The sequence below is a fragment of the Ipomoea nil genome, unplaced genomic scaffold (genome assembly GCF_001879475.1).
Source record: "Ipomoea nil cultivar Tokyo-kokei standard unplaced genomic scaffold, Asagao_1.1 scaffold1769, whole genome shotgun sequence".
Classification (NCBI taxonomy): Eukaryota; Viridiplantae; Streptophyta; class Magnoliopsida; order Solanales; family Convolvulaceae; genus Ipomoea; species Ipomoea nil.
In genome coordinates this window covers 567,528-592,766 of record NW_017618197.1, presented here as the reverse complement: position 1 = coordinate 592,766, position 25,239 = coordinate 567,528, and the positions used below count along the sequence as shown (strand labels likewise).

The 25,239-nt window shown below is 42.1% G+C and overlaps 2 protein-coding genes across 2 annotated transcripts; one reads left to right on the top strand and one right to left on the bottom strand.

The window, feature by feature from the left end:
- The first annotated feature begins 7,223 nt into the window (after window positions 1-7,223).
- On the top strand, window positions 7,224-12,892 carry LOC109192107. Its single transcript, XM_019342708.1, has 6 exons — window positions 7,224-7,403; window positions 8,962-9,336; window positions 9,934-10,448; window positions 10,545-10,611; window positions 11,653-12,104; window positions 12,163-12,892. The coding sequence occupies exons 2-6, from the start codon at window positions 9,000-9,002 to the stop codon at window positions 12,685-12,687; spliced, it is 1,896 nt and encodes a 631-aa protein (XP_019198253.1). The 5' UTR covers window positions 7,224-7,403; window positions 8,962-8,999; the 3' UTR covers window positions 12,688-12,892.
- A 4,446-nt stretch (window positions 12,893-17,338) lies between these two features.
- LOC109192141 lies at window positions 17,339-17,992 on the bottom strand. Its single transcript, XM_019342732.1, has one exon. It carries the CDS (start codon window positions 17,990-17,992, stop codon window positions 17,339-17,341), a length of 654 nt encoding a protein of 217 aa, XP_019198277.1.
- Window positions 17,993-25,239: the final 7,247 nt, after the last annotated feature.

Sequence of the window (25,239 nt, the reverse complement as noted above, 5' to 3'; positions counted from 1 at the left end):
CTAAATACAATTACACATGAACTCTAAAACGGTATGACCATTTTCCAAAAAATTGACAATGTTGACATCCAACTAGCTCCAATTGAAAAAGTTTACACATCAAAATTTTATCAATGTATGAAAACTTCTAAAGAAATTTATAAGTTAATTTTTACTATATCATTATAACAATATCTATTGTAACATATGTTTTGAATTATTTATTATCATTGACAAACTCTCAAAACAATTTATCTCATCAACAAATGAAAATTAAAAAAAAAATCAATGATTTCATTATTGTGGATGAAAAGTATGTACGGAAGTTTATTACTCTTATTAAATTAAATAAATTAGTAGCTACAACAAAAAAAAAAAAAAAAAAATACATGCGTCGAGCTAACGACGTTAAACTTAGCGCTTCATGGGAGACACCCCATGTTATCTTTTATATTGCATTCCTATTTATTGCTTTCTAGTTTTCGTCTTATTTTAATTTTTATTGCTTTCTAGTTCGTGTTATTTTATTGCTTTTTAGTTTTTCATTTTTTCTTGTTCTCATTTTCCTTTGTTTTGCATCAGGAACAATGAGTGTGGAGAGGAGTCAATAATTGGGGGGTAATTTTCAAAATTTTTGTTTCTTGGATAAATCATATGCTATTTTTTGTGAATAAGTTACTTGTCATAGCATGTAGTTACAATGGTTCTCTCTTGTTGGTTTGTGGTTTGTTTTAGTGTGCTTGTTGCAATTCAATTTGTGATTGATGATTTGAGGTGTAACACATAATTGATCTATTTCCTTGCCAATAGCTTTGCTAACCACTTAATAATTGGATTAATTCTTGATCTTGTGTGTTATGCATTGCTAGTGAAGGCTTATGTGAGATTCCGGTCACGGGTGTTTTGCTAGAACTTGCCTCATTACTCCCTAAGTGAAGTCTAAGTTTTGCATGTTTTGAAGTGATTTAGGCAATTTTTGTTTAGCCATAGACTTTGAACTTGTCCTTACATATGTTTTTATCCCTCGTATCCCCATTGTGCCTTTCGTTTATTTAAATAAGTGCTAAACACTTATTCCCTCATTGTGATTGTTTTTCTTTGTGTTACCCTCGTTATTATAACCTTTAGCCCGTAGCCAAATGTTTTTCTTTCCACCCTTGAGAGAATGGAACTTTTGTCTTTAATATTCTAGTAAGAAGAGTTTTTATAGAGTTGTGCCTAAGAGCAGCTTTTGTTACAAATGTTCAAGTGTGGGGGTCTTGATTGATTGATTGGATTAAAATTGTCTTGCTGTATTCAAAAGAAATCCAAAGAAAAGAAGAGAAAAGAAAAGAAAAGAATGAATGAATGAAAGATTGAAAGTTTTGAGTTTGGACCCCCACTTCACCAAAGAGTTGTTGTGTTCTTAAGAGAATTTTGCTCCTTGATTTGTGATTGTCTCATCTCTTCCAAGTTTTGAAAATATAGATCATTGTGACATTCTCTGTTTTTGTTAATTTTTCATACCACTTCTTTGTTAACCATCACCCGTAATCCCATTACAAGCAATAAAGACCTACTTGATCTTAGCATGCATTCTTAGATTTGAACAAATGGGAGTATGAAGGGCATTCTCTTCTCCTAGTTGTCCATGCAAAGATTGATAACAGTCATCGAAGAGCCCTTCCCACCAGCCCGAAAAATTGAACAAATACACAGAAAATAAGCTAAAAAATTACAGGAACACGACTTTTTGTCCCGGTCCCCACGGACGACGCCATTTTAATGGTGTAAATTCTTGCTCAATACTTATTTACTGTATTTGCATGTAAGTGTTGGAAAAATAGCATTAAAATGATATTTTAAGTGCCTATTTTGTGGTACAATTATTAGTGGGGTCCACTTCCGATTTGGGTCGGGTCAAAGTGGATTCGGGTTCTTCATATTGAGACAAAGAGATTGATATATTGTACGCTCAAAACGGATAATGGAAAAATGAAGGGAAAAAAATAAAAGAGGTCGTTTACTAACTTGGAAAAATGGAGGATTTTCCGAAAAAATGGAGGATTTTCTAGAAAAATGAAGAAAATGAGAGTAGAAAAAATAAAAAATGGAGAAGTTGTTTACTAAATTTCTTATTCCAAACGCTTACTCCTCCATTTTCCACTCTCATGTACAATTTTGGAGAAAGAAGATTTTGACTTCTCCCAATGGAGCAGTGGAAAGAATTTGGGTGAATAGAACATAGTGGTAGTGGTCTACTATTCAAATTTTGTTGTGCACATTTTAGAAGTCTTTTTCCTTTTTCCTTTTCTTTGTTATTCTCCTTTACGCTCTTATTATTATTACTAGTATTTTCTGATGCGCGATGTGCAAAAATTAGATGCCCAATATTAGTATTTTATATTAAGATTTTTAATATTTAAATTAATAATAATAATAATAATAATAATAATAATAATAATAATAATAATAATAGTGTAAACATTTTTATACATTCGATATTTATATTTTAGGAAATAACTCCAAATTATAATGTATAAATATTATTATTATTATTGAATAAGATAAGAAAATATATGGTGGATGCATGTGCATGGTAACAATAGTGGAAAAGATAACCGAAGTTATAACGGTAGGGGTATGTTTGTCCAAAATATTATAAAGTACAACCTTTATAGCATAATGTATAAAAAAAAACTTAACGGAAAAAACAGACATAAACAAAGGGTATAACTTTCATTCACACTTATTATGTTTTTAGATTATTATTATTTGTTTTTCTTTTTTTTTTCTTTTTTTTCCTCTTCCCTACAGATTTATTATTATTATTATTATTATTATTATTATTATTATTATTATTATTATTATTATTATTATTATTATTATTATTATTATTATTATTATTATCTTTGTTGTAGAAATGTACAAATGATATATGGGATGATTGTATTTAGTGAAATCAGAAAATTAGAGAAATGAAAAACGGGAGGAATATGGAATGAAAATTAGAAAACTGGAGAAATGAAAAATTGGAGAAATGGAGATGGAAAACTGGAGAAATTGAGAAATGGAAAACTGGAAATGAAAAAACAGAGAAATGAAGTAAATGACCCCTAAGCTTTTGTCACACATTGGTTTGGGAAGTCGGTTTGCACCACTATTTATACAAGAGCATTTCTAAGACTTATTGAATTGTATAGCATAGAGGTTCTCTCTCGTGCATAGGGGGAGGGGTTGCAAATCAAATTCCAAAATGAGCCTGAAATTGGCTAGCCTTGCGGGTTACGTTAAGCCAGATTTTTGTATCTTTTTCCCGGCCTTTGAGGCCGAATTATGGGCCGAGCTAACAGCACCATGATGGATTCTCCTTGGGGCCGAGCTAACAGCACCATGATGGATTCGCCTTGGGGCCGAATCATAGCAACTGGCTCGTGCTCGAAGGCGGGAAGGTCGAATCATGCTTCGATTCGGGTTGGTCGATTCTAGTTCTGAAACCATAATCGTTTGCCCTCCACTAGACTGTTACAAGTTTTAATTCAAGATAAATATATAAATTGTGTGCAACTGAATGACCTATTTGACCCTTATTCTTACAACATTTTATTATATGTAAATAGTTTAAATATTATTAATTACCCTGCGAGGCTATTACAGTTGGTTTGACCGATCATCCTAAAACTTTTCTCAAACAATAATGTGAGGAGTAGTTTGGCATAAGCTGGAAAAACTAATACGGAGTATATAAAAAAATATTATAAATTACTCTAAAATGATTTAATAAACTAGCACGGGCTTGATTCTAGGGCCCCGGGTCTACCCGAGTCCTTCTTGCTTCGCTTCTCCGCATCAGTTTGCTCCACTTCCAATATATCCATAAGTTATAAAAGTGCATTACAATGCCATACTTTTTAACTAGATGAAAGTTTGTACAGATGACTACTCGTTGAATCGGATTTCACTTTCAAACAATAGAGAATAATGCTAATCATCACCATAAATACACCATAAATAATCACTCATTTGTGATGATAATTAGTGGGTCTTCCCATTTGTGTAACATTTGGCTTTAAGCTTCTCTTCTTCTTTTTTTTTTTTTTTTTTTTTTTAATTCATTCAAATTAATCCTCTTCAATAACTTAAAATTTATTTTCGTTGACATTGGACACATTGGCAAGTCAAACCAATTAAAGAACATACAATTTTGCAATCGATATATCACCAACATAATTGTTTAAAAATTAAAACAAAACTATAAATGATAACTGAAAGAAAATATTGACGTTACTCACTACACATTCCAAAACCCGTATTTCAAGATTTTCATTAGTCTATGGTGTTTGTGTACTCAAATCTTGGCCAATAGTTAAAGAACCATTTGTTGTATTAAGTGTAAAAGAATTTTTTTGTATGTTCCACGAACATAACAAATATAATAATTTTTTTATTATATATAAATAGTTTAAATATTATTAATTACCCTGTGGGGCTATTACTATTGGTTTGACCAATCATTCTAAAATTTTTCTTTGACAATAATATAAGGAGTATAGTATGACATAAACTGATAAAACTAATATGAGTTTTTTCCCAAAATGGTCATTCGACTATTGCTCATTTTCAATTTTTCATTTCGACTTTCAATTGCACTGAATGTGGTCCCTTGACTTTTAAAAATTCACCCAAAATGATCCTCGGTTAGGTTTGCGTCAATTCAACTTTAATTGTGTTCGGTCATTTCACATCCAAATAACAATTTCAATCAACCAAGTAAGCACTCCAATTTCCATGCTCTCTCATGATATTTCCTCCGAGTTGGTTTTGAGCAAACCAAGAATTTGCAGGTTCTTATAGCCATTTAACTCTCTGGGTAGACTTCCAAAAAATTGCATTCTGCTTGACTCGAAATATCCGCAAATTCATAAGATTACCAAGAGACTGAGGCAAAGGGCCTGTGAGAATGCAGCAAACTCAACCAGGGAAGAAAGCTTCCCAATCTCGACAAGAATAGGACCCAAAATCATGTTGTTGCTCAAATTCAAAGTGCAAGATTAAACAAATTACCCAACTCTACTGGAATAGCCCCATGAAAATGATTATTCCTGAGCAAAAAGGACTTCCATTCTCGAGCAATTCCCGATTTCCTTGGGGATGCTCCTAGTGAATCCATTGAAAGAAAGGTCTAGACGAGTTAGAAAGCAATTCCCGATTTCCTTGTGGGTTTCTGTTCTCTCTCTCTCTCTCTTGGGCTTCGCTTTCCCTCTTTTATTCAAAGGAAGGAGAATGAAGAACAGAGCAAAGCTCATAGTTTTCCACCGTTCTCTGCAAAAACAGGGTCTAGGAATTATTGCCAACGGCATCTCCTCGTGTTCTGCTCCTCATTTTCGTGTTGTTCTTCACTTTTGCATTTTCCGTGAGTTTCTTCTCAGGTAGAGGCGCCGTTTCGGCGGTGGGAAGTGGTAGGGGGTTGTCGGCGAGGTCTGAGTTGCTGGAGCCTGTGTTCGACACGCTTGTGCATTACGCACGGTTAATACCATGGCGGTGGCTTCTCGAATGTCGGGTGTGGGGGTGACGCCGTGGCCACGCCGCTCCGCCGCTGCAGAAACACATGCAATCTTCTCACCGCGGGTTGTCGCCAAGGAACAACTCTCGATTGCAAATTGTCCATCAATGAACTCCCCAACCACATTTACTGTTGGAAAAATAGCATTAAAATGACATTTTAAGTGGCTATTTTGTGGTACAATTATCGGTGGGGTCCACTTCCGATTTAGGTCGGGTCAAAGTGGATTCAGGTTCTTCGTAGTGAGACGAAGAGATTGATATATTGTACGCTCAAAACGGATAATGGGTGAATGAGATATTGATTCTCAAAGTAGACCCATTGAGTTGGAAAAATGAAGGGAAAAAGTGAGCTTTTGACCCACATTGGTTTGGAAAGAGGATTTGACCCCCCTTTTATACAAGAGCTTTTTTAGAGCTTTTAGAATTGTATAACATAGAGGCTCTCTCGCGTGGGGGGAGGGAGGGGGGGTGCAAATCAAATTCCAACTAGAGAGCTCGTTTGCCGCGAAAATTGGCTGGCCCCGGGATTCAATTCTACAGTTACGGAATTAATTTTTCAATTAATTCCAATTTAATTTTTTTGAATTTAAATCCCATGGGATGCCTTGCGGTTTCAGGTGTTACAAAGCCAAGTTTAATGGCCATGATCAATGCTATTAAGGACCTACATCCCTATATAAGAAGGGGTAGAGTGCAGCAGTTTTTCTAAGCACATAGTGACAAGAACACACAACACAGAAAGTGGTTTCTCGCCTCAAAAGTCTGCTTCTATTCCTTTCTTTGCCTAAACTGTGTTCATAGCTTTGCTCTAGTTCGCCGGGTTCGCTCGTTTGGGTGCTCAAACGTCGAACCGTAGCGCGTTTTATCCTGGGAAACCTAGGCCACGACGCTCCTAGCACTTGTGGGAGGTGGCAAATAAGATTTTAAGGAAAGAGTGGTCTCTTGACTCACGCTAAAAACCCTTACCCAAACACGAGCCATCTTTCCTTCTTTCAGTTTTGGATTATGCTTCTAAGCAAAAATCCTCCTCTTCTGATTTAGTTTGGTTGGAATTATAAGCTGTGGATTATAAATTCCATTTGGTTGATATGTATATATCTTTTCTGTAGATATTCATGCATATAACCATGATGGTATGATTTATATATATATTTGTGTGTGTGTGTGTGTGTGTATATATATATATATATATATATATATATATATATATATATATATATATATATATATTTCGGATATATATATATCGAATAATATTTTATATACTTCGTGTGTGTATATATAAATATTATTTTACGATGTTAAATCGATTATTGGTTCATTATCACCAACATTTACGACGTCACATGTGACATCAAAAATTAATCTACAGTCGACGTTGGTACTTGCCTTCCGCACCGATGTGAACTGACCAAATTGCCCTTACAATTAACTTTGAGTTAACGCAAAATCTAACAAATGACCAATTTGGATGAATTTTTAAAAGTCAAGGGACAACATTGGGTGCAATTAAAAGTCAAAATGTAAAATTGAGAATGAGAAATAGTGAATGGACCATTTTGAAAAAAAACTCAAACTAATACTGAGTATATAAAAAAATATTATAAATTTCTCTTAAAATTATTTTAATAAAATAAAAAGAATGGTGGATATCCAGACGTCCATCCGTCGAGTCGGGACTCGGGGGACGGGGTGGCTACTGGGCTACTGGCTACTAGAAATTAGAATGTAGCAACTTAGCAAGCCGATGAGAAGAAAAAGTTCACAGCAGAGGTTTGCTGTACGCAACTACGCACCAGCACCCGCTCTTCTTTCAGAGGTTTTAGGTTTCCGAATCGGAATTCACAGCAGAACTGCCACTCCGTTGTCCGGCAGCGCAGGTATATCCATTTCTCTTCTTGTATATACATCTATACACAGACATATATACGCATTTGCGAATGATTTTCGTTAGCATTTGATTGTGTCATCGTTTTCATTTGTGTTTCCCGTTCTGATCATCACGGAACTTAGATTCCTATTAGGTTTGATAGCGCTGTTCTATGTACGTATGTCTCTGTTTGTGTGAGCGTTGTTGGTCGCTTTCTGCAAATTGTAGTGCAAAAGCCCTTCCTCAGATGGCGCATTAATGTATAATCTTAAGATTGTAACAAAATCGATGGGGTTCTCTATTCATGAATCACTCTTTATTTCCCCTTTACTCTCATCTAGAGTCATCTTTACAATAAAATGATGTTGCACGTTTCACAATTCTGTTGGCCCATAAGGATCAATGTAACTCAAATAATTGAGTCTTCTGAAATTTATAAGTTATTCTTTGTGGAGCAACACCATCGGGGATTTATCAAAGGGGTCATGTTAGAATTTAGAATCTATGCTAGGATGGAGAAAATGAACTCACAAGTTGGAAATCCTGGTAAATCAACATGGACAAGCCAAGAACTAGTCGCTCTAGCAACTGCTTTGAGCCTGAGGGTTTTGAATTTTTTTGATTGCTGATCAGTTAAATACAGCACAAGGATCTATTCTGAAATCAGCACTGCTGAATGATTTAATGGCTTGGTGTAATCCTACCTGGAATTTGATAACTGTGTTCTTGCAGCATGTTATTAAATTATCAAACATAAGGCATCTAGCTATTAGAGTTCATGGTGCTATATGCGTGAATCATGATAATTGTAGAACTGTAGAGTGTTGCACGGAGGTGCATATCCATTTTACTGTTATGCAAAAAAGTCAAGTACTTCTATTTTGAAGGTCATAATTTCACATGCACTTGTAGGATTTCTAACAGTAACGTTTTGACTGCTTTATTTTTGTTAATTTGAGATTCCAACCAAATGAGATTTTCCCTTAGGGTTTTCTCGGTTTCTCCCATATAATTTGCCGTTCTGTTTGCCGTACCCAACCTTTAAACTTTTATGCCCTCCATTTATTTTTGTTTTCTTAATACACTTTCCATTTTATCTGTCTCTTCAGAGTATTTTTTATGGAGGAAAAGTTGGAAATGAAATGAATAGCTAACTAATTTTGTCAGTGAAAGGACTAACTTTTTATTCACAATCACGCATATTAGGAATATATGAAATAATTATAAATAGTACTTCCAGAACTCATCCTGTTAAAAATGTAAAAACAAAAGGTACATGATAATATGAAAATAATCAGTACTTCCAAGTGGAACTGCTACCCTCATAGCTTCTTTGGAGGAAACTAATTTAGATGCATTTAACTTGACACTACTTATATCCATTAAAGAAAATTTTCACTTTGACTGAACTTCAAACGTTTTCCTGCAGCAGTGCCAACTTCTTTTTCTCTTTCTAATCAGTCCAAGACGTATATCTGACTGCTATACATATATGTTAGAAACACTATTATAAAATTTTAGCTGTTTTTGTTCAGGTAAAATTAATGTTTACATTGCTTTGCATGCAGTTGAACAAATCTGCAAATTGTTAGCTAAGAATTGATCAATGGACTTTGACAGTCGAGATAAAAATGTCAGATGCACTCCCAGGCAGACATTTCCTGGTGATTCAGGTGAAGGCTTGCCTTATGCCCCTGAAGATTGGCCTAAACCAGGCGATAAGTGGCGTTGGAAGGTGGGAAAAAGAGTTATAGGTTCTGGCTATATTTGGGATAGATACCTTTATCTACCAAGCCGTCTTGAGAAAGCTGGACAGCCAAAGTGTTTTCGGAGCAAAATTTCAGTTGAGCGATATGTCCAATCAACATTTCCTGGCACAGATATGAATGCTTTCTTTTCATCATTCATGTGGAATATTCCCTTGAAGGAGTTCAATTCAACAGGTTGGCTTTTGTGAAGTCTTCTTATCCTTATCAATTCAAGGATCCTTTTTTTTTTTTTTTTTTAAATCAAGATGTAGTATACTTGATGTTTATTTTACACTGAAAGTATCCATTATTTTTTCCTGTGTGTAATTCATGCATATGTTATTAGACCATTGGGTTTTTAAGCTATTATTCAAACTTTTCAGTAAAAAATTTTGGGATCTTGGGGATCCCTGCATGAGACTCACAAGACCTGTAACAAGTGAGAATCTAAATTAAATTTGTCAAAGGAGAAATTTTGTGATCATTAGGTGTAACGTTTATTTTTATGTTTAATTTCATGCAAAGTCTACCTTATTATAGGTTTGTAGTAAAACCGAGGCAGTATAAAGACAGATTGCTGCTCGGTTCCATTTTTATTGTTCTTGAGAGGATTGCTGAGTAAAACTAGGTTTACTTCTAGCTTCTTCTTCTCTCTTAATGTCTTTTATTGAACAATGTTTTCAACATATTTTCAGAATAGAGAATATGCTTTCTAAATTTTCATTTATTTATGTTTTATTTGCTATGTTATGGTTGTTGACAATGAGTTTGCATCATCTTTGGTGGAAGCAGAACTTTTGGGGGCTGACTCTCATTTATCACACACTTGTAAGGCTGGCAACAACATGTGTATCAGTTTATCAGTAGTATCTGATCCTCCTCTGCCGGAAGCCATGTTTTGTGACATTTGCTGCAGTGAACCTGATTTTTGCCGAAACTGTTGCTGTATTCTTTGTTCTAAGACTATTTGTTCAGCATTTGGTAGTTGTAATTACATTAGATGTAAAGCGATTTTGCTTGATGGCTGCATTTGTGGGCACATTGCTCACTTAGACTGTGCTCTTCGGGCGCATATGGCTGGAACTGTACGAGGAAGCTATGATTTGGATGCAGAGTATTTTTGTCGCCGTTGTGATTCAAGGACAGATCTTGTTTCACACATCATGGAACTTCTACAGATTTGTGAATCTATCGATTCTCGAGAAGAGATTAAGATGATTTTGAATTCTGCAATAAGTATCTTGAAGGGCTCAAAAAAATTGAATGCAAGGCAACTATTACATCATATTGAATCAGTGATGGCAAAGGTATAATTGAATGTAAAGTATATGTCTTCTTACTTTTTCTTTTAAATTAGCTGTTTTTAAAGCACTTAAATATGACCAATCAGATATTGGAACCAGCTTAAGAATGGAGCCAACTTTGAAGATGTGTGGAAAAAGGAAGAGGCAACATTAGAAGTAATAACTGGTAACTTCTATGTTCTATCTCTGTTCTAACATGCTGCACAATTTCCCACTTTTAACCTAAAACCTCTTATATTAATCACCACGAGAAACTCTTCTAACATCACATTTTTTGCACTTTTAGCATTACTGATGAATTTAATTAATCCCGGGGGTCTGAATGATCAAACCCAATAATAAAAGGAATAGGTAAATGAATAATGAAAATGGATAAGAATAATTGTTGATTTTAGGGTTTTTGGCCCAAGGAGGTCCAATACAATTGTGGTTGGTGTATTCACCTTTCACACAAAGCTATGGACGCTTCCAAGAGAAATGACTATAAATCTTAGTGTCTTTCTTGTCTTTTCTTTCGGGCAATTCAACTTGGCCCCCCTTTTACATTCTCCGAGGGCCCTTTTTATAGGAGGTCACCCTTATTAATTTAAACGTATACATTCAAGTGCCATAATGTGGCTTTTTACACTTAGGCTGTTGGGCTGTCATTACAGGGCCTCCCAACGTCCTGTTTGACCGAGTTTTAAAGGGCTTCTTAAATGCCAATGGCTATTTTGCTGAGCCGACTTCTGCTCGTGCCGACCCTCCACTCGAGCCGACCTCCTGGACTCGTCTATGTCTACTTCTGGGCTTTTCTTCCTCTTCGTTGGGGTCGATCTCTTGTGGGTCCAATCTCCACCCCTTCCTATCTTCTTTCCTCTTCGGGCCCTAGGCCCATTGGGTCCGTACCCCATCAACTAGTTTCTCACTTTCAGGTACCGGGCCCTTCTTGCTCGAGTATTAGAAAGTACTTGTATTATGCGAAATTGCTTCCGTTACTTCCCATTTTCCGTCTGCACTTAATGGCTGGATTGCGCCCTTAAGAGCATGGGACCCTACTCTGCCAAACATTGGTCACGACTTCGTGCTATGGCCAAATGGGGTCTTTTGCCTACTGGGGCAGCCACCACAGGTAGTCTTCTACTAGACCTTTTCCTTTTCTGCTCGTCTTAGCCCCTTTTTTTTTTTTTTTTTTTTTTTTTTTTTTTTTTTTTTGCGTAATGTGCAGGTCTCGACGACTCCACGTCCACTTCCTCTGAAGAAGCTGAAGTTCTGACTGACGCTATGGCCGACCGTGCAGAGAAAATGAGGCGCCGACTGACGCAGCGCTCGACCGGATCTCCGACGACCTCTTCCTCGACCCCTGTGCCTGTGCCTCGTACGACTCCACCCAGAAACGTTGTGGATTTGTCGACCTCCCCGACAGCTTCTCCTTCTCGACTTCCACCTTCTGCCCCAGTGGGAAGTCCGAGTTCCAAACGTCTGTTGGAGCAACCGGACGCACCTCCACCCAAGAAGATTCGGATAAGCTTGGAGCTCAACGAGGACGCCCAAATATGGCAGGGTGATTACTCAGTCCAAAACTGGGCCGAGCACGTACTTCTCCCGAAGGACGTGGAGGCGGCGAACAAGAAGCAGGACGAGTATATCTTGGAGACCTCTATGCGCCAATCTTATCGGGTGAGTCTTCGATCTAGTTCTTTGACTCTTTTTTTTGTCTAACATGGTCTCCTCCCAGAACCTTGCCTTCCAGCTGGAGATGAGGAAGCGGATCCAGGCCCTCAAAGCTGGGATACATTACCTCAATGTCCGCCTGCGTCAATCGGATGAGGCCCGCCAGGAGGAGCAGGCGGATTTTGTCAAGGAGAGGGAGATTCATACAGCCGAGCTCCTACGGGTGACTCACTTGTGGGAGGAGGAGCGGGACAAGGCCATTGCTGCAGTTGCCGAGTATAAGGGGTCGGCAGCTTTCGAAGCGGATGTGAAGTCGGCGATAGCGGGTCGTCAAGGGGAGCTAGCGAAAGAATGGCTGGCAACTTCAGAGGGCGACGACTATCTGCTCGATCTCGGCGAGCGTGACTTTTGCTTGGGCTACCGTGAGGCTCAACTAGAGATATACGCCACTCTGCTGGCTCGCGACCCTTCTTTCACTCCTGAAGGCTGGGGTCTCAAGTCAGTAATCGAGCTACTGCCAGCGCCTGGGGCCCCGACCGGCATTGTCTCTCCTCCTCCAGTTCTGCCGGCGTCAGGCTGCGCCTACTGACGTGCCTTAGCAAGCAGAAGACCCTTCGACCGCCCCTCCAGCTAAACCATCGGCAGAGGAGCAGGTCGAGGGGACTGAAGCCACATTGTCTCCCTCCGTAGTCTAGACTTTCGCAATTTTTTTTTTTTTTTTTTTTTTTTTTTTTTTGTAAGGGCTGGTCCTCCCTTTGGACCCTTATTAATAAAAACGTCATCTTTTCTGCTTCTTTGTATTTTGCATCTTGCGTAATTTTTCGAGTCTTGGGGCTTTTCTCGCTGAGTCCCTCAACCGAGGCGACTCCATATACTTCTTGTAAAAAACGTCTAAGGGTCAGTGCCCTTGTTCCATTCTTTTCTAGCCGAGTCCCTTAGTCGAGGCGACCCTTTAGGCTTTTTCTATCTCAGAAACAATTTAGGGTCAGTGTCCCGTCGTTTCTTTTTTTTTTTTTTTTTTTTTTTTTTTTCTCGCCGAGTCCCTCAGTCGAGGCGACCCCTGTAAGCTTTTTCTAAGAAACGTCTAAGGGTCAGTGCCCTTGTTTCCTTCTTTTCTTGCCGAGTCTCTCAGTCGAGGCGACCCTTTAGGCTTTTTCTATCTCAGAAACAGTTTAGGGTCAGTGTCCCGTCGTTTCTTTCTTTTCTCGCCTAGTCCCTCAGTCGTGGCAACCCCTGTAGGTTTTTTCTAAGAAACGTCTAAGTTAGTGCCCTTGTTTCCTTCTTTTCTTGCCGAGTCCCTCAGTCGAGGCGACCCTTTAGGCTTATTCTATCTCAGAAACAGTTTAGGGTCAGTGCCCCGTCGTTTCTCTCTTTTCTCGCCGAGTCCCTCAATTGAGGTGACCCCTGTAGGCTTTTTTTTTAAGAAACGTCTAAGGGTCAGTGCCTTTGTTTCCTTCTTTTCTTGCCGAGTCCCTCAGTCGAGGCGACCCTTTAGGCTTTTTCTATCTCAGAAATAGTTTAGGGTCAGTGCCCCGTCGTTTCTCTCTTTTCTCGCCGAGTCCCTCAGTCGAGGCGACCCCTGTAGACTTTTTCTAAGAAACGTCTAAGGGTCAGTGCCATTGTTTCCTTCTTGTCTTGCCGAGTCCCTCAGTCGAGGCGACCATTTAGGCTTTTTCTATCTCAGAAACAGTTTAGGGTCAGTGCCCCGTTGTTTCTTTCTTTTCTCGCCGAATCCTTCAGTTGAGGCGACCCCTGTAGGTTTTTTCTAAGAAATGTCTCAGGGTCAGTGCCCTTGTTTCCTTCTTTTCTTGCCGAGTCCCTCGTCTATGTCTACAGCCCTTTACACTAGGGTCCTTATACTTCTCTTTCTTTTGTTTCTGTAATGGGGCTTCGTCCCCTTTTTGAATTTTCAATATAAGATGCGTTTTTTACTTCCATTTTGCCTTCTTTATTTTACTCATATGCATATGCATTTCTTGATAAAAATTTCTAAGGGCTCGTTTGGTTCGCGGAAAATATTTTAAGGGAAGTGGAACTGAAATTCAATTGAAAAACAATTACTAGGAAGATGAATTTCATTGTTTGGTTGATGGAAAAAGAATTACTGAGAATACTAATTCTATTGTTTGGTTAGATTTGGAATTGTAAGGAATAATGAGTATAAAGACCTATATACCCATATAAATTAATAAGGTTAATATAATTAAAAAAAAAACAAGGGTAAAATAGGCAATTCATATCTACTTTTTCTTCCCATTTTTTATGAAAGACAAAATCTTTGGTCCAACCAAGGATTTTGTTATTCTCAAATTTGAGGAATTCGTTTTCTAATGGAAAATGAATTCCATAAACCAAACACTAGAAAACAACATTTTCCACTTGAAAAATATTTTCCTTTGAAAAACATTTTCCATGAACCAAACATCCTCTAAGGGTTTGAGCCTTGTCTTTTTCCTTTTCTTTGCCGCGTCCCTCAGTCGAGGCGACCTTTGGCTTTTTTCTAAGAAACGTCTAAGGGTCAGTGCCCTTGTTTCTTTTCTCTTTTTCTCTTGCCGTATCACTCAGTCGAGGCGACTTTTGACATTTTCTAAGAAACGTCTAAGGGGTAGTGCCCTTGTTTCTTTTCTCTTTTCTCTTGCCGAGTCCCTCAGTCGAGGCGACCTTTGACTTTTTCTAAGAAACGTCTAAGGATCAGTGCCCTTGTTTATTCTCTTTTTCTCTTGCCAAGTCCCTCAGTCGTGGCGACCTTTGACTTTTTCTAAGTAACGTCTAAAGGTCAGTGCCTTTGTTTCTTTTCTCTTTCTCATGCCGAGTCTCCCCGGTGCTTTTCCCTCGTCTCACCCCTTACTCGTTTGGGCCCAGAAGTCCCACCGACTTCTCGCCATCGCTTGTATTTCATCACTTGCTCCGTATTGGCTCGCTTATTGAACATGTGGATGGCTTCCACGTATGTGGCCGATCGATTGTCCTGCAGGTCGCGGTACAATTGCTCGGATCGAAGCGACTCGATGAAAAATGTGAGCGCGATTTGGTCCTCGAGTTCCCCTATAGCCTGAATCTCGCCATCGGGCCAAGTAAGTTTTGAGCGACTCTCCCTCCTCTTAATGGATGTCGCCGAGGTGCGTGAGATCTTTCTGAGGCTTGATGTTGGCCGCATAGTGACTCATGAAACGGCCAGCCATGCCCTCAAAGTTGCGGATTAATCCTGGGGGAAGGGCGATGAGCCATCTCTGGGCAGGACCTTTCAGAGTCGGTAGGAAGGCGCACATGACCGGATCCTTGACCCCCAGAACTTGCATCTTAGCCTGGTAACTTAAGAGATGTTCGCGAGGGTCGCCTGTCCCATTGAAGGTAGCTTGTTCCGGGAATTTGAAATCACCTGGTATCTTAAATGACATGATCTCTGTCGAAAACGGCAGGGCGGTGAACAAGGCTCGACGAGGTGAGTTGACTCTACCCTCCACTTGATATTTCAGATTGCGTATTTCTTGCGCTAAGTAGGCCATTTCATCAGGGTTCCCTGTCCGATTTCCTGTGGATTCGGTGCCTTCGCCTTCTTGAGACTCATCCTGTGGTCCGACTTCCATTACCTGCTTCTGGGTTCGTCGACTCTGAGCCCTGGTCTTCTTTGAGCAGCCTATCGTTTCTCTGGTAGCTTCTCGGTCCTGCCGGTTGGTCGGACTCGGCTGGTTGCTTTTTTCCCCAGTCGTTCTCGCACAGAACACCGAGTGACGCTGGGGCCCAACCTCGAATGCACAGACCGAACCGGCTGACTGTCCTGCCCTCAATTTTCCCGGATTTTGTTCTCATGTTCCAGGGGATGGCCCTGATTGCGCGGTCGCTCTCGGGACGACTGGGGACTCGACGAGGTTCTTCTCCCTCGTGTTTGGTCGGCTACCGCTCGAGCGATAACATCTATTTGTGCTGGTGTGAGCGGTACTATGGGCAACGGCGGTGGTCGAGGCACCGAGTCCTCCTCCTGCCCCCGTGAGTTCCGTTGACTCCCTTGTGTTCTCGCGGATCCAATCTTGCGTTTCGTGCGCTACGGTTTCCCGAGGCATGGCTCTGTTCTCCAACCATAGTTTCGATCTTTGGTTCATGTCAAATCCTCTCTCCGGCTTCCCGAATTCGCTCAGATCAAAGAGGTAAACACGACCTTTTGTCACGTCCCCATAGACGGCACCAGTGTTGGTTTTAGAGTTTTTGGGCGTTGGGAGGTCCAACATAACCGTAGTTGGTGGATTCACCTTTCACATAAAGCTATGGAAGCTTTCAAGGGAAATGACTATAAATCTTAGTGTCTTTCTTGTTTTTTTTTTCCGGGCAATTCAACTTGGCCCCCCTTTCTCATTCTCCAAGGGTCCTCTCGGTTACTGTGTGTACCTGGAGGTCCTTCCTCGTTATTTTGCGGCAGGCCTTCAAGTAGCAGCTCCGACTAATCTTCTGGTCTCCTCGCGCGATGCCCACTCCAGCGGGGGTAGGAAATTTGAAGCAAAGGTGCTCTTTAGAGATGACGCACCTGAGGTCCTCCAAGGCAGGTCTGCCGAGGATGATGTTGTGGGCGCAGCTGATCTTCACCACCACGAACTCTACCACCCATGTCTTGACGGATCAAGAGTGACGGATCCCTCCGTTTCAATGGAGTCTCTGGTGAAGCCGGATAGCGGGGTCCGAACCTGGGAAAGTTGCTTCCTGGATAGCTCGAGTTGCGTGAAGGTGTCATAATACATGACGTTCACGGAGCTCCACGTATGTACCAGTACCTGGTGGACAATGATGTCTTTGAGCTCTAACCTGATTACCAATGCGTCCCGGTGGGGTAGGGGGCCATCCAGGAGGTCGTCGTCGGTGAACGTTATGGGCTCCCTGCGTGTCCTCTTCTCATGGGGTGCTCGGACGACCTCCCCTACGTACAGGCTTCATGCCCACTTCTTCCTCTCGGCGGGTGTGTCCCCTCCCTCCGGGCCGCCAAAGATGACATGGATGACCTTCTTCTTTGGTGGGCTGTCCGGCTCGGTCTCCTCGTCCTCCGTGAGTTGGCCGAGGTCTCTCTTGCGCGGGGCAGAGGTAGAGGGCCCGGTACCATCCTTCTTCTTCCGAGCGTTGTCGGGGCTTTTAGCGTGGTCCTACCCGGACCTCTTCACGTACTGCCCCAGGTATCCTCGTTGAATGAGCTCCTCGATCTGCCTCTTGAGGACCATACATTCGTCGGTGTCATGTTCGCGTTGCCGATGGAAGCGTCAGTACTTCTTCGGGTCGGCCTTGGGGGAGATCTTTAAGCACTCCTCGGGGAACGACACGATGCCCATGTCCTCTGCGTGGTCCAGGATGACGCTTACAGGTTGTGTCAACGGGGTCAGGTGTCGTAGTGGGGCTAGTCGGGGGCCCCGATCCCGGCGAGACCGGGGAGTGCAGCGATCCTCTTGAGGTTGAGGTGCCCTGTCACCCCGTTCGCGGCCTTCCTCCTCCTCCTTCTTCCTCTTCTCTGCTGCCTCCGCGTTGGCGTACCGCGAGGCGCGGTCCATCAATTCTGTGTACGTCTTTGGCTCATTCCGGACAAGGTCACTGTGGAAAGGACCCGACCTGAGGTTGTTGGTGAAAAACGGGATGGCGGACCTTTCGTCAAAATTCGTCACCCCCATGGCTTCCTTCTTCCACTTACTCAGGTACTCCGCCAGGGATTCTGACTTCTGTTGCTTCAGGTAACATAGGTCAGCGAACTGCTTCCGCCGTTGTATGCTGCCCGCAAAGTGTGACATGAACGTCTTAGTCAGGATCGCGAAAGTGGGGATGGAGTCCACTGGCAAGGACCCGAACCAATCTTGGGCCTGCCCGTCTAGAGTCGTGCAAAAGCCACGACACATGATGGCGTCATTAACGCCTGTCATCATCATGACTGCCTTGTACCTGTTGAGGTGGTCTCGCGGGTCCGTCGCCCCTGTGTAGGGTTTGATGGTCGGGAATCGGAAGTCCCGAGGTAGGGGCTCGGGCATGATGTTCCCGTGAAGGGTGTGGCCAGGGTGTCCCGGGGCTCTGGTGACTCGTCGCGCGCCTCCATCTTGCGTTGCAACTCGCGCATCTGTCGGCGCAGTTGTTCCATCTCGTCAAGCTGGGTGCTCGGAGGTTGGCCTCTGGTCTCCCCCAAGCGCTCCACTGGTGGGGTCGGCTGCTGCGGCCCCGGGACATGAGGTTCGTGGCTCCGGGACCTCCGTGAGCACGACGACTCCTCCTGCTTGGCGTATGTGGCCGGCCTCGGCCCTAGGCGGTCTCACGCCGGCGCACGTTGGCCCAACCGCCCGAGCGCGGATGTGGTTCGCACCGGCAGAGTCCGCCCTTCCTCTCGCTGCTCGTGTCGCCCTCGGGTTGCCTCCGCCCCGTCGTGCCTCTTAGAAGGTCGGGGTGAATTGACTTCTACCTCAGCTAGTGCTGCGGACACCCGGGGTGCGTGAGTGCTGGGGCCACTGCGCGCCCTCGGAGGGGGCGGAGGTGGGGGTGCTGGGTCTCCCCGGCGCAGCCCACCCGCGATGCGGTTGAGTGCGTTCGCCGCCTGCTCGAGTATGCCGGCATCTTCCTGGGAGGTCGGGACCTACGGTGGAGTGGGTGGCGCCGTCCCGCCGAGAGGGCGATTGTTGGTGATACGACCCCAGAGGTCCTCCCGTTGATCTGATCTGGGAGGTCCCCTCCCGCCCCTACGGGCATGGTCTGCCGACTTGCTGTGGTTCCGTTGGGGTGGTTGGCGAGGGAGAGGTCGCGTGTGTGACGCGAACCCTGCGAGTTGTGGGTGTTTGACCCGAATCTTGTCATTGCTGTCTATGAAGGATAATAGGGAGGCCGAGCCCCAGCTCGGGGAGGTCGGCTCGCGCCGACCCCCCACTGGGCCGACCCCGGGGTGGTTCGTCCTGCAAGGCGGGTGGGCACGGGGTCCGACCCGGTTCGTATTGTCCTGCTTCGCTCCGGCTCCATGATTATTCCATCAATTACATTGAGTACCCGTACATAGATCCGTTAGCCACGCATCCCCCCTTCATGTTGACTCCTACGCCACTCTCGGATCCCTTCCCCTTGAATCAGTACACCGTACTTGACTCCGCCATCCCTCGGGGATTCGGGTCCTCCTTGAATCCTCACGATATCGCCATGGCGAAGGCCTTGGTCGGCCCGTCGGCTGTGGTCCACGTCCCGCCTCCCGGGACAACTATACTAGAGCTTCCCGGACCAAATTTTTTTTGCGGTCCATGTTACATCTCTCCGCATGGGTTTAGATTTCCCGCTTCACCCGTTCACCATTGAGCTCCTGAACTTTCATCGTATATCTGTGGGTCAGCTAGTCCCTAACTCCCATCGGGCGGTGGCGGCCTTTATTGTTCGGTGTGTCGAGGTGGGTATCCGCCCTAACCTGGACCTTTTCCACTCTTTTTTTCCACGCGACTAATTCCTCGTCTAAGGAGAGCAAGGGGTACATGGTGTTTTCGGCTCGGCCGGGGACGAAGATTATGGGACACGTACGGGATTTCAACAAGGGTTGGAAGCCCCAGTTCGTGTTTGTCTCTACAGGCGAGGTGCACCCTTTTGAGGTGCCTTGGAAAGGGTACTTTCGTAAGTGCCATTGCCCGAGGTCCACCCCGGAGCTTCACGCCCTGGCCCAGGAGTTTTTGGGTGAGACAGCTGATATGTTAGACTCCCAGGCCCTCGTTGATCACGAGTCTTTGGTCAGGGCGGGCTTTTCTCGCGACCTCCTTCCTCCGCCTCCTCGTGGTGCTCCTGCCCCCCCTCCAGACTCCACGGGGGAGACCGAGGAGGAGTCTTCGAGCGACGATTCAGAGGATGACGACGTTATTAAGTTGCTAGCCAGACATTCGACGCCTCCTCCTACCAGTTCTGGTTTGTCACCTCGTCGACGTGCCTGTGTGCCTGTTTGTTTATGCGTTTTCGTTTGAAGTTCTTACTGACTTGTCTTGGTTTAGGTATGGCTCCCCGTCGCGCCGCCATCACGAACCTTATTGAGAGCTTGCGGAACCGTGGCGGCGAGGACCCGAAGCGCCGCAAGACTTGCGAGACTAGCCATGCTACCTCTGGCGTCCGGGTTCCCCCAGGTCCCTGGGTATCGCGCCGACGCGAGACGAGGTCCGCCACTGACGCGGACCACTTGTCGGATGGTCGTCCAGCCGACCCCCCTGCTCGAGCTCCGATGACCACGGCGCCGCATCAAGGTGCCTTGACTGATTGGTCCGTCCACCTCCCTCATACTGCCTCAATACTTTGTGGGGATGTCCCACCGGAGGCTTTTATGCGCAGCCTCCGCCTGCCCCGCGACACGGCCATGCACGAGGACCATGCCATTTTCCGCCCTTTGCTAGAGGTACGTACCCCTTTCTGATGATGATGTGTTTTCTTGTTCCTTGTTATCTTGTCTTCTACTTATGTTTGTCCTTGTGTAGGCGGTTGCCCGTTCCGTGTCCATGGAGGAGGTCCTAGGGAGTACCCGCGGTCAGCTGGAGGCCGAGATGTGGGCTCGCCAGGACGTGAGCGACAAACTTGTGGCGCTGGAGGGTCAGTATGCTGAGTTGATTGCCAACCGGTCGCAGGAGCGCGCAGCGCATCAGAGGCCCTGAAAGAGGCTTCGAGGTGGCTGTTACGGGTTACAAGGACTCCCAAGCCTTTGTCCAGGATGCGAAGGCCTATATTTCCGCGCACCCCCAGGAGACCTTGACTTATTTCACGAGCTTCCCCGAGGGGAATGAGTGTGTGGGTTTGTAGGGGTTGGAGATGTACGAGGCGGGGGAGTGCTCCATGCAGAGCAAGATCTATTCCATCCTTCGCGCCAGAGACGCATCCTTTGACCCCGTGGCGTGGGGCCTGCCCGGGGAGTTGGAGGAGGAGCCAGGTGATCCCATAGACGTGGCGGTGGGAGAGGGTGGCGCGCCCCAACCGTTGGACTCGGCAGCCGACCGCTCGTCGAGTGCGGACTTCGCGACTGACCTTCTTCGCTTTGCAGGCGTGGATGACCCGTAGGAGGAGACTCAGGCTGATTTGGGTGGCGATGACGGTGCCCGCGAGGCTACGCGGCCTTGATGTCCTTTAGAGTTGGCGGCCCCTTATCTTTATTTAATTGCTTGCATAGACTATCTCTTTTGTTTTGCTTAGATTGGTGTTATCTCGTTGCTCGGGTTGTTGCCAATACGTTCCTTTTTTTTTTTATTTATTTTGTTTGCACTAGACTTGTTGGCTTCGCCATGACTAGGGCTGTCAAAGTGGGCTAAAACCCGCGAGTTGGCCCGCACCCACCACACTACGGGGCGGGTTAGGGCCTTTAAAAAACTGGCCAGCAAAATTGCGGGCCTAACGGGCTCGGCCCGCGCGGGTTGTCGGTCAACCCGCGGGCTAAGCCTAAAAAAAAAAAACTTTTAATTCTTTTTTAGTAGAATTCAGAATAAACCATACCCTACCGTCCCTACGCCCCTTACTCCCTTATATATTCTATAATTTTAATTAAACAAACAGACTTACACCTCACATCTCTTCCTTGCGATTCGCGAACCCAGAGGCCAGAAACTAAACACCGCCCAATCGCCCACCGCTGTTCACCCATCACTGGCCGACCGTCCATCCTCGCCGATCGCCACCGTCCACCGCCGATCGCCACCGTCCACCACTAATTCGATTTCTTCTTCTTCTCCGAGTCAGTCTTCGGGTTTCGGGTAAGTTGTCCTAGGATTTGTCCAGTATATATGGTCTTTGTAACTTGTAAGTATGCTACCTAATTTTTGTTTGATTGCTATTTCAAATTGAGCGAAATTTATTTCAGTAGGTATTTTAACATGAATGTTCTGAAAATTTCTGTTGACAGTGTGTTAATTCTTTCTGAGTGTGTATGGTTTTAAGTTGTGCTACTACATTTGAAAACTACAATAGGATAAAGAAGAGTTTTCACTTGATTCTTTTTTAGATTCCTCTATCTTTACTCTACCTTTAGCTGTGAAGAAACAAATTGTAGTTGGATTTGTTTGATAATTTTTGAAAGCATAGAAAATTTTATAATTCAAATAAAAATTGAACACTTCTCGTTCTAGCTAATATTTAATTTTTTCGTATATAATAGTTAAGGATTGAAGTCAATTTCCTATATATTGCTTACAGCTTACAAGCAAGCCTCTAGATATATTCAAAATAGTTGTGGCTCAAATTTAAAGTTTATATTGAAAGTTTCTATATGATATCAGATTATCTTTAGCACTAGGGAAATTGAATTACCCCCAAATAGAGGAATGTTAAATTAACATGCTTCAACACTGTTAAATACTTAAATAGAGTTGTGTTAAATTAACATGTTAATGTTAAATTAGCATGTTAAATAGAGCTCATTGAGTTAACATTGTTTTAATGTTATGTTAACATTGTTTTAATATTTTTTAATGGCAGAGAGATGGATTCTCAACAGCAAAGTTCTCCAAACACTTATATCAATGTTGATTGTGAAGTTAATATGCCGGGGGACAGACCGGTTTCACCTAAACCTTCAGAACAAGCTGAAAATTTAGAATCACAAAAAAGAGGTACGAAAAGACGTCAAACTTCATATGTGTGGAATCATTTTGATGTAATTGAAATTGGTGATAAACAAAGGGCTAAATGCAAATATTGTCATAAAGATTATATTATGGGGCCACACCAATATGGAACATCAACTTTATCCCGTCATTTAGCTTCTTGTAAAGTAAATCCTAAATATAATGATGTGGGTTCTATGTTAATTGATCATGAAGGAAAGTTGCGTGCAAAAAAAATTGATTATAATGTGGTCCGTGAAATGATAAGCATGAGCATTATTGAACATGATTTGCCGTATTATTTTGTTGAATATAAGAGAATTAGAGAGTTGCACAAGTATTTGAATTCTGATTACAAATTCATAAGTAGGAATACAGCAGTAGCAGATGTTTATAAGTTTTATGAGGAGGAAAAAGAGAAACTGAAGAGTAACTTGAAAAGAATTCCTAGTAGAATTTGTTTGACTTCCGATCTTTGGACAGCATGCACAGTTGAGGGATATATTTGTTTAACTGCTCATTATATTGATAGTAATTGGAAGTTAAACAATAAAATATTACCCTTTTGTGCTATCCCTCCCCCACATACTGGTGTTCAGTTAGCTAAGAAGCTTCTAGAATGTTTAAAAGAGTGGGGAATAGAAAAAAAATTGTTTTCTCTTACTTTGGATAATGCTTCTGCTAACGATACTATGCAAAATATCTTGAAAAGACAACTATGTTTGCAAAAGGATTTGTTGTGTAATGGGGAATTTTTTCATGTGAGATGTTCTGCACATATATTGAATCTTATTGTGCAAGATCGGTTGAAAGTGGTGGGTGATGCTTTGAATAAAATTCGAGATAGTGTGAAATATGTTAAAGGGTCGGAGGGGAGGATGAAAGTGTTTGAAGACTGTGTTGAGACAATTGGTCTTCAACTTAAAGTTGGTTTGTCAACAGATGTGCCCACTAGATGGAACTCAACTTATAAGATGCTTGATAGTGCTATTAAGTACCGACGTGCTTTTAGTAGTCTTCACTTTCTTGACACTCATTATAAGCATTGTCCTTCAAATGAGGAGTGGGCTAGGGGTGAAAAGATTTGTGAATTTTTTATGCCTTTTAATGAAATTACAAAATTGATTTTGGATTCAACTTATCCTACTTCCAACTTATACTTCATGCAAGTATGGAAAATTGAGCTTTTGTTGAAAAGAAATTTGAATAATGAGGATGTAGTTCTTAGAAACATGGCTAGTAGCATGAGAGTAAAGTTTCAAAAATATTGGGAACAATATAGTGTTATTCTTGCTATGGGAGCGGTGTTTGATCCAAGAATGAAATTTAAACTTTTGGATTTTTGCTTCAAAAAATTGGATCAAAATACTTACAAGCAAAAGTCGGATTATGTGAAAAGCAAGTTGTATATGCTCTTTGAAGCATATAAAAGCAAGTCAATGACCGCGGCTCCTAGTTCTTCAACTTTGACCACTCCTCCATGCGAAAATGCAACAATAGAAGAATCAAGTGATGAGATGATTAATGTAATTTGTTATTTTTATGTCATTTTTGTCATTCCTTTATTTCTTTTATTCTTTTATTATATACTGTTATAAAACACTTTTTAATATTTTTATACTTACAAATGATATAGGAGTTTGTTCAATATTGTAACCAAGATGATGTTGATAATGGAAAATCAGCATTGGATTTGTATTTTGATGAACCACAGAAGGACATGAAGATGTTTGCTGATATGGATATCTTGAACTATTGGAAGGAAAATAAGCATCGCTTCGGTGAGTTATCTTACATGGCATGCGATATATTAAGTATTCCTATCACTACTGTGGCATCGGAATCAGCTTTTAGTATAGGAGGTCGTGTGTTGAACAAATACCGAAATTGTATGCTTCCTTCAAAAGTTCAAGCTTTGCTTTGTGCTCGCAATTGGATACGCGATTTTGAACCCCCGGATCATGGTAAATCTGATTTTTACTTCAAATTTTTTTATTTTCTTATGATTCAATTATTATGGTTATTATGTTTATTATGTTTTGATTATTTTAAATGATGGTTAATGTATAGATGATGACGATGTTAATGGTGTTGAAGAAAGTGTCCTAGTTCCATCCGAGTTTTTAGAGGTCACTATCATTACTTAGACACTAATTTGAAGACTTGAAGAGTGGATTGAATTGAAGAAAATATTGTTGTTATTTGTTATACTAGTAATTCACCCGCGCGATGCACGGGGAAAAATTATGTTATTATAAATATAAATAAAAAATAAAAAAATTAAAATATTTTAAATTATTTAATATAATAATATTTTTGAGCTTCCAGTCAAGTATTTATTATTTTTATAGAATACAAAGTTACAATTACAATTATAATTATAATTTTGTATGGTTAATATAATCTCTAATTATGTGCATATTCAAATAAACTTATAGAGAGAATTTACATAATTATATTGATTTATTCTTAATTGTATTTCATTTATATTATAATTTTCACAATACGAATAATAACTAAGATAATTACATTTGGAAAGCAAATTTCAAATTTTGTATGTGTAAATTTAAACTCTAATTGAACACATTTTTTAT

Excerpts from the sequence above, each read along its gene's own strand:
- LOC109192107 (XM_019342708.1), top strand. The coding sequence starts at position 9,000 with ATGGACTTTGACAGTCGAGATAAAAATGTCAGATGCACTCCCAGGCAG. Across the intron at positions 9,337-9,933 it reads GAAGGAGTTCAATTCAACAG|AACTTTTGGGGGCTGACTCT; the intron begins GTTGGCTTTTGT and ends TGGTGGAAGCAG. Across the intron at positions 10,449-10,544 it reads TTGAATCAGTGATGGCAAAG|CTTAAGAATGGAGCCAACTT; the intron begins GTATAATTGAAT and ends TATTGGAACCAG.
- LOC109192141 (XM_019342732.1), bottom strand. The coding sequence starts at position 17,992 with ATGATGATGACAGGCGTTAATGACGCCATCATGTGTCGTGGCTTTTGC.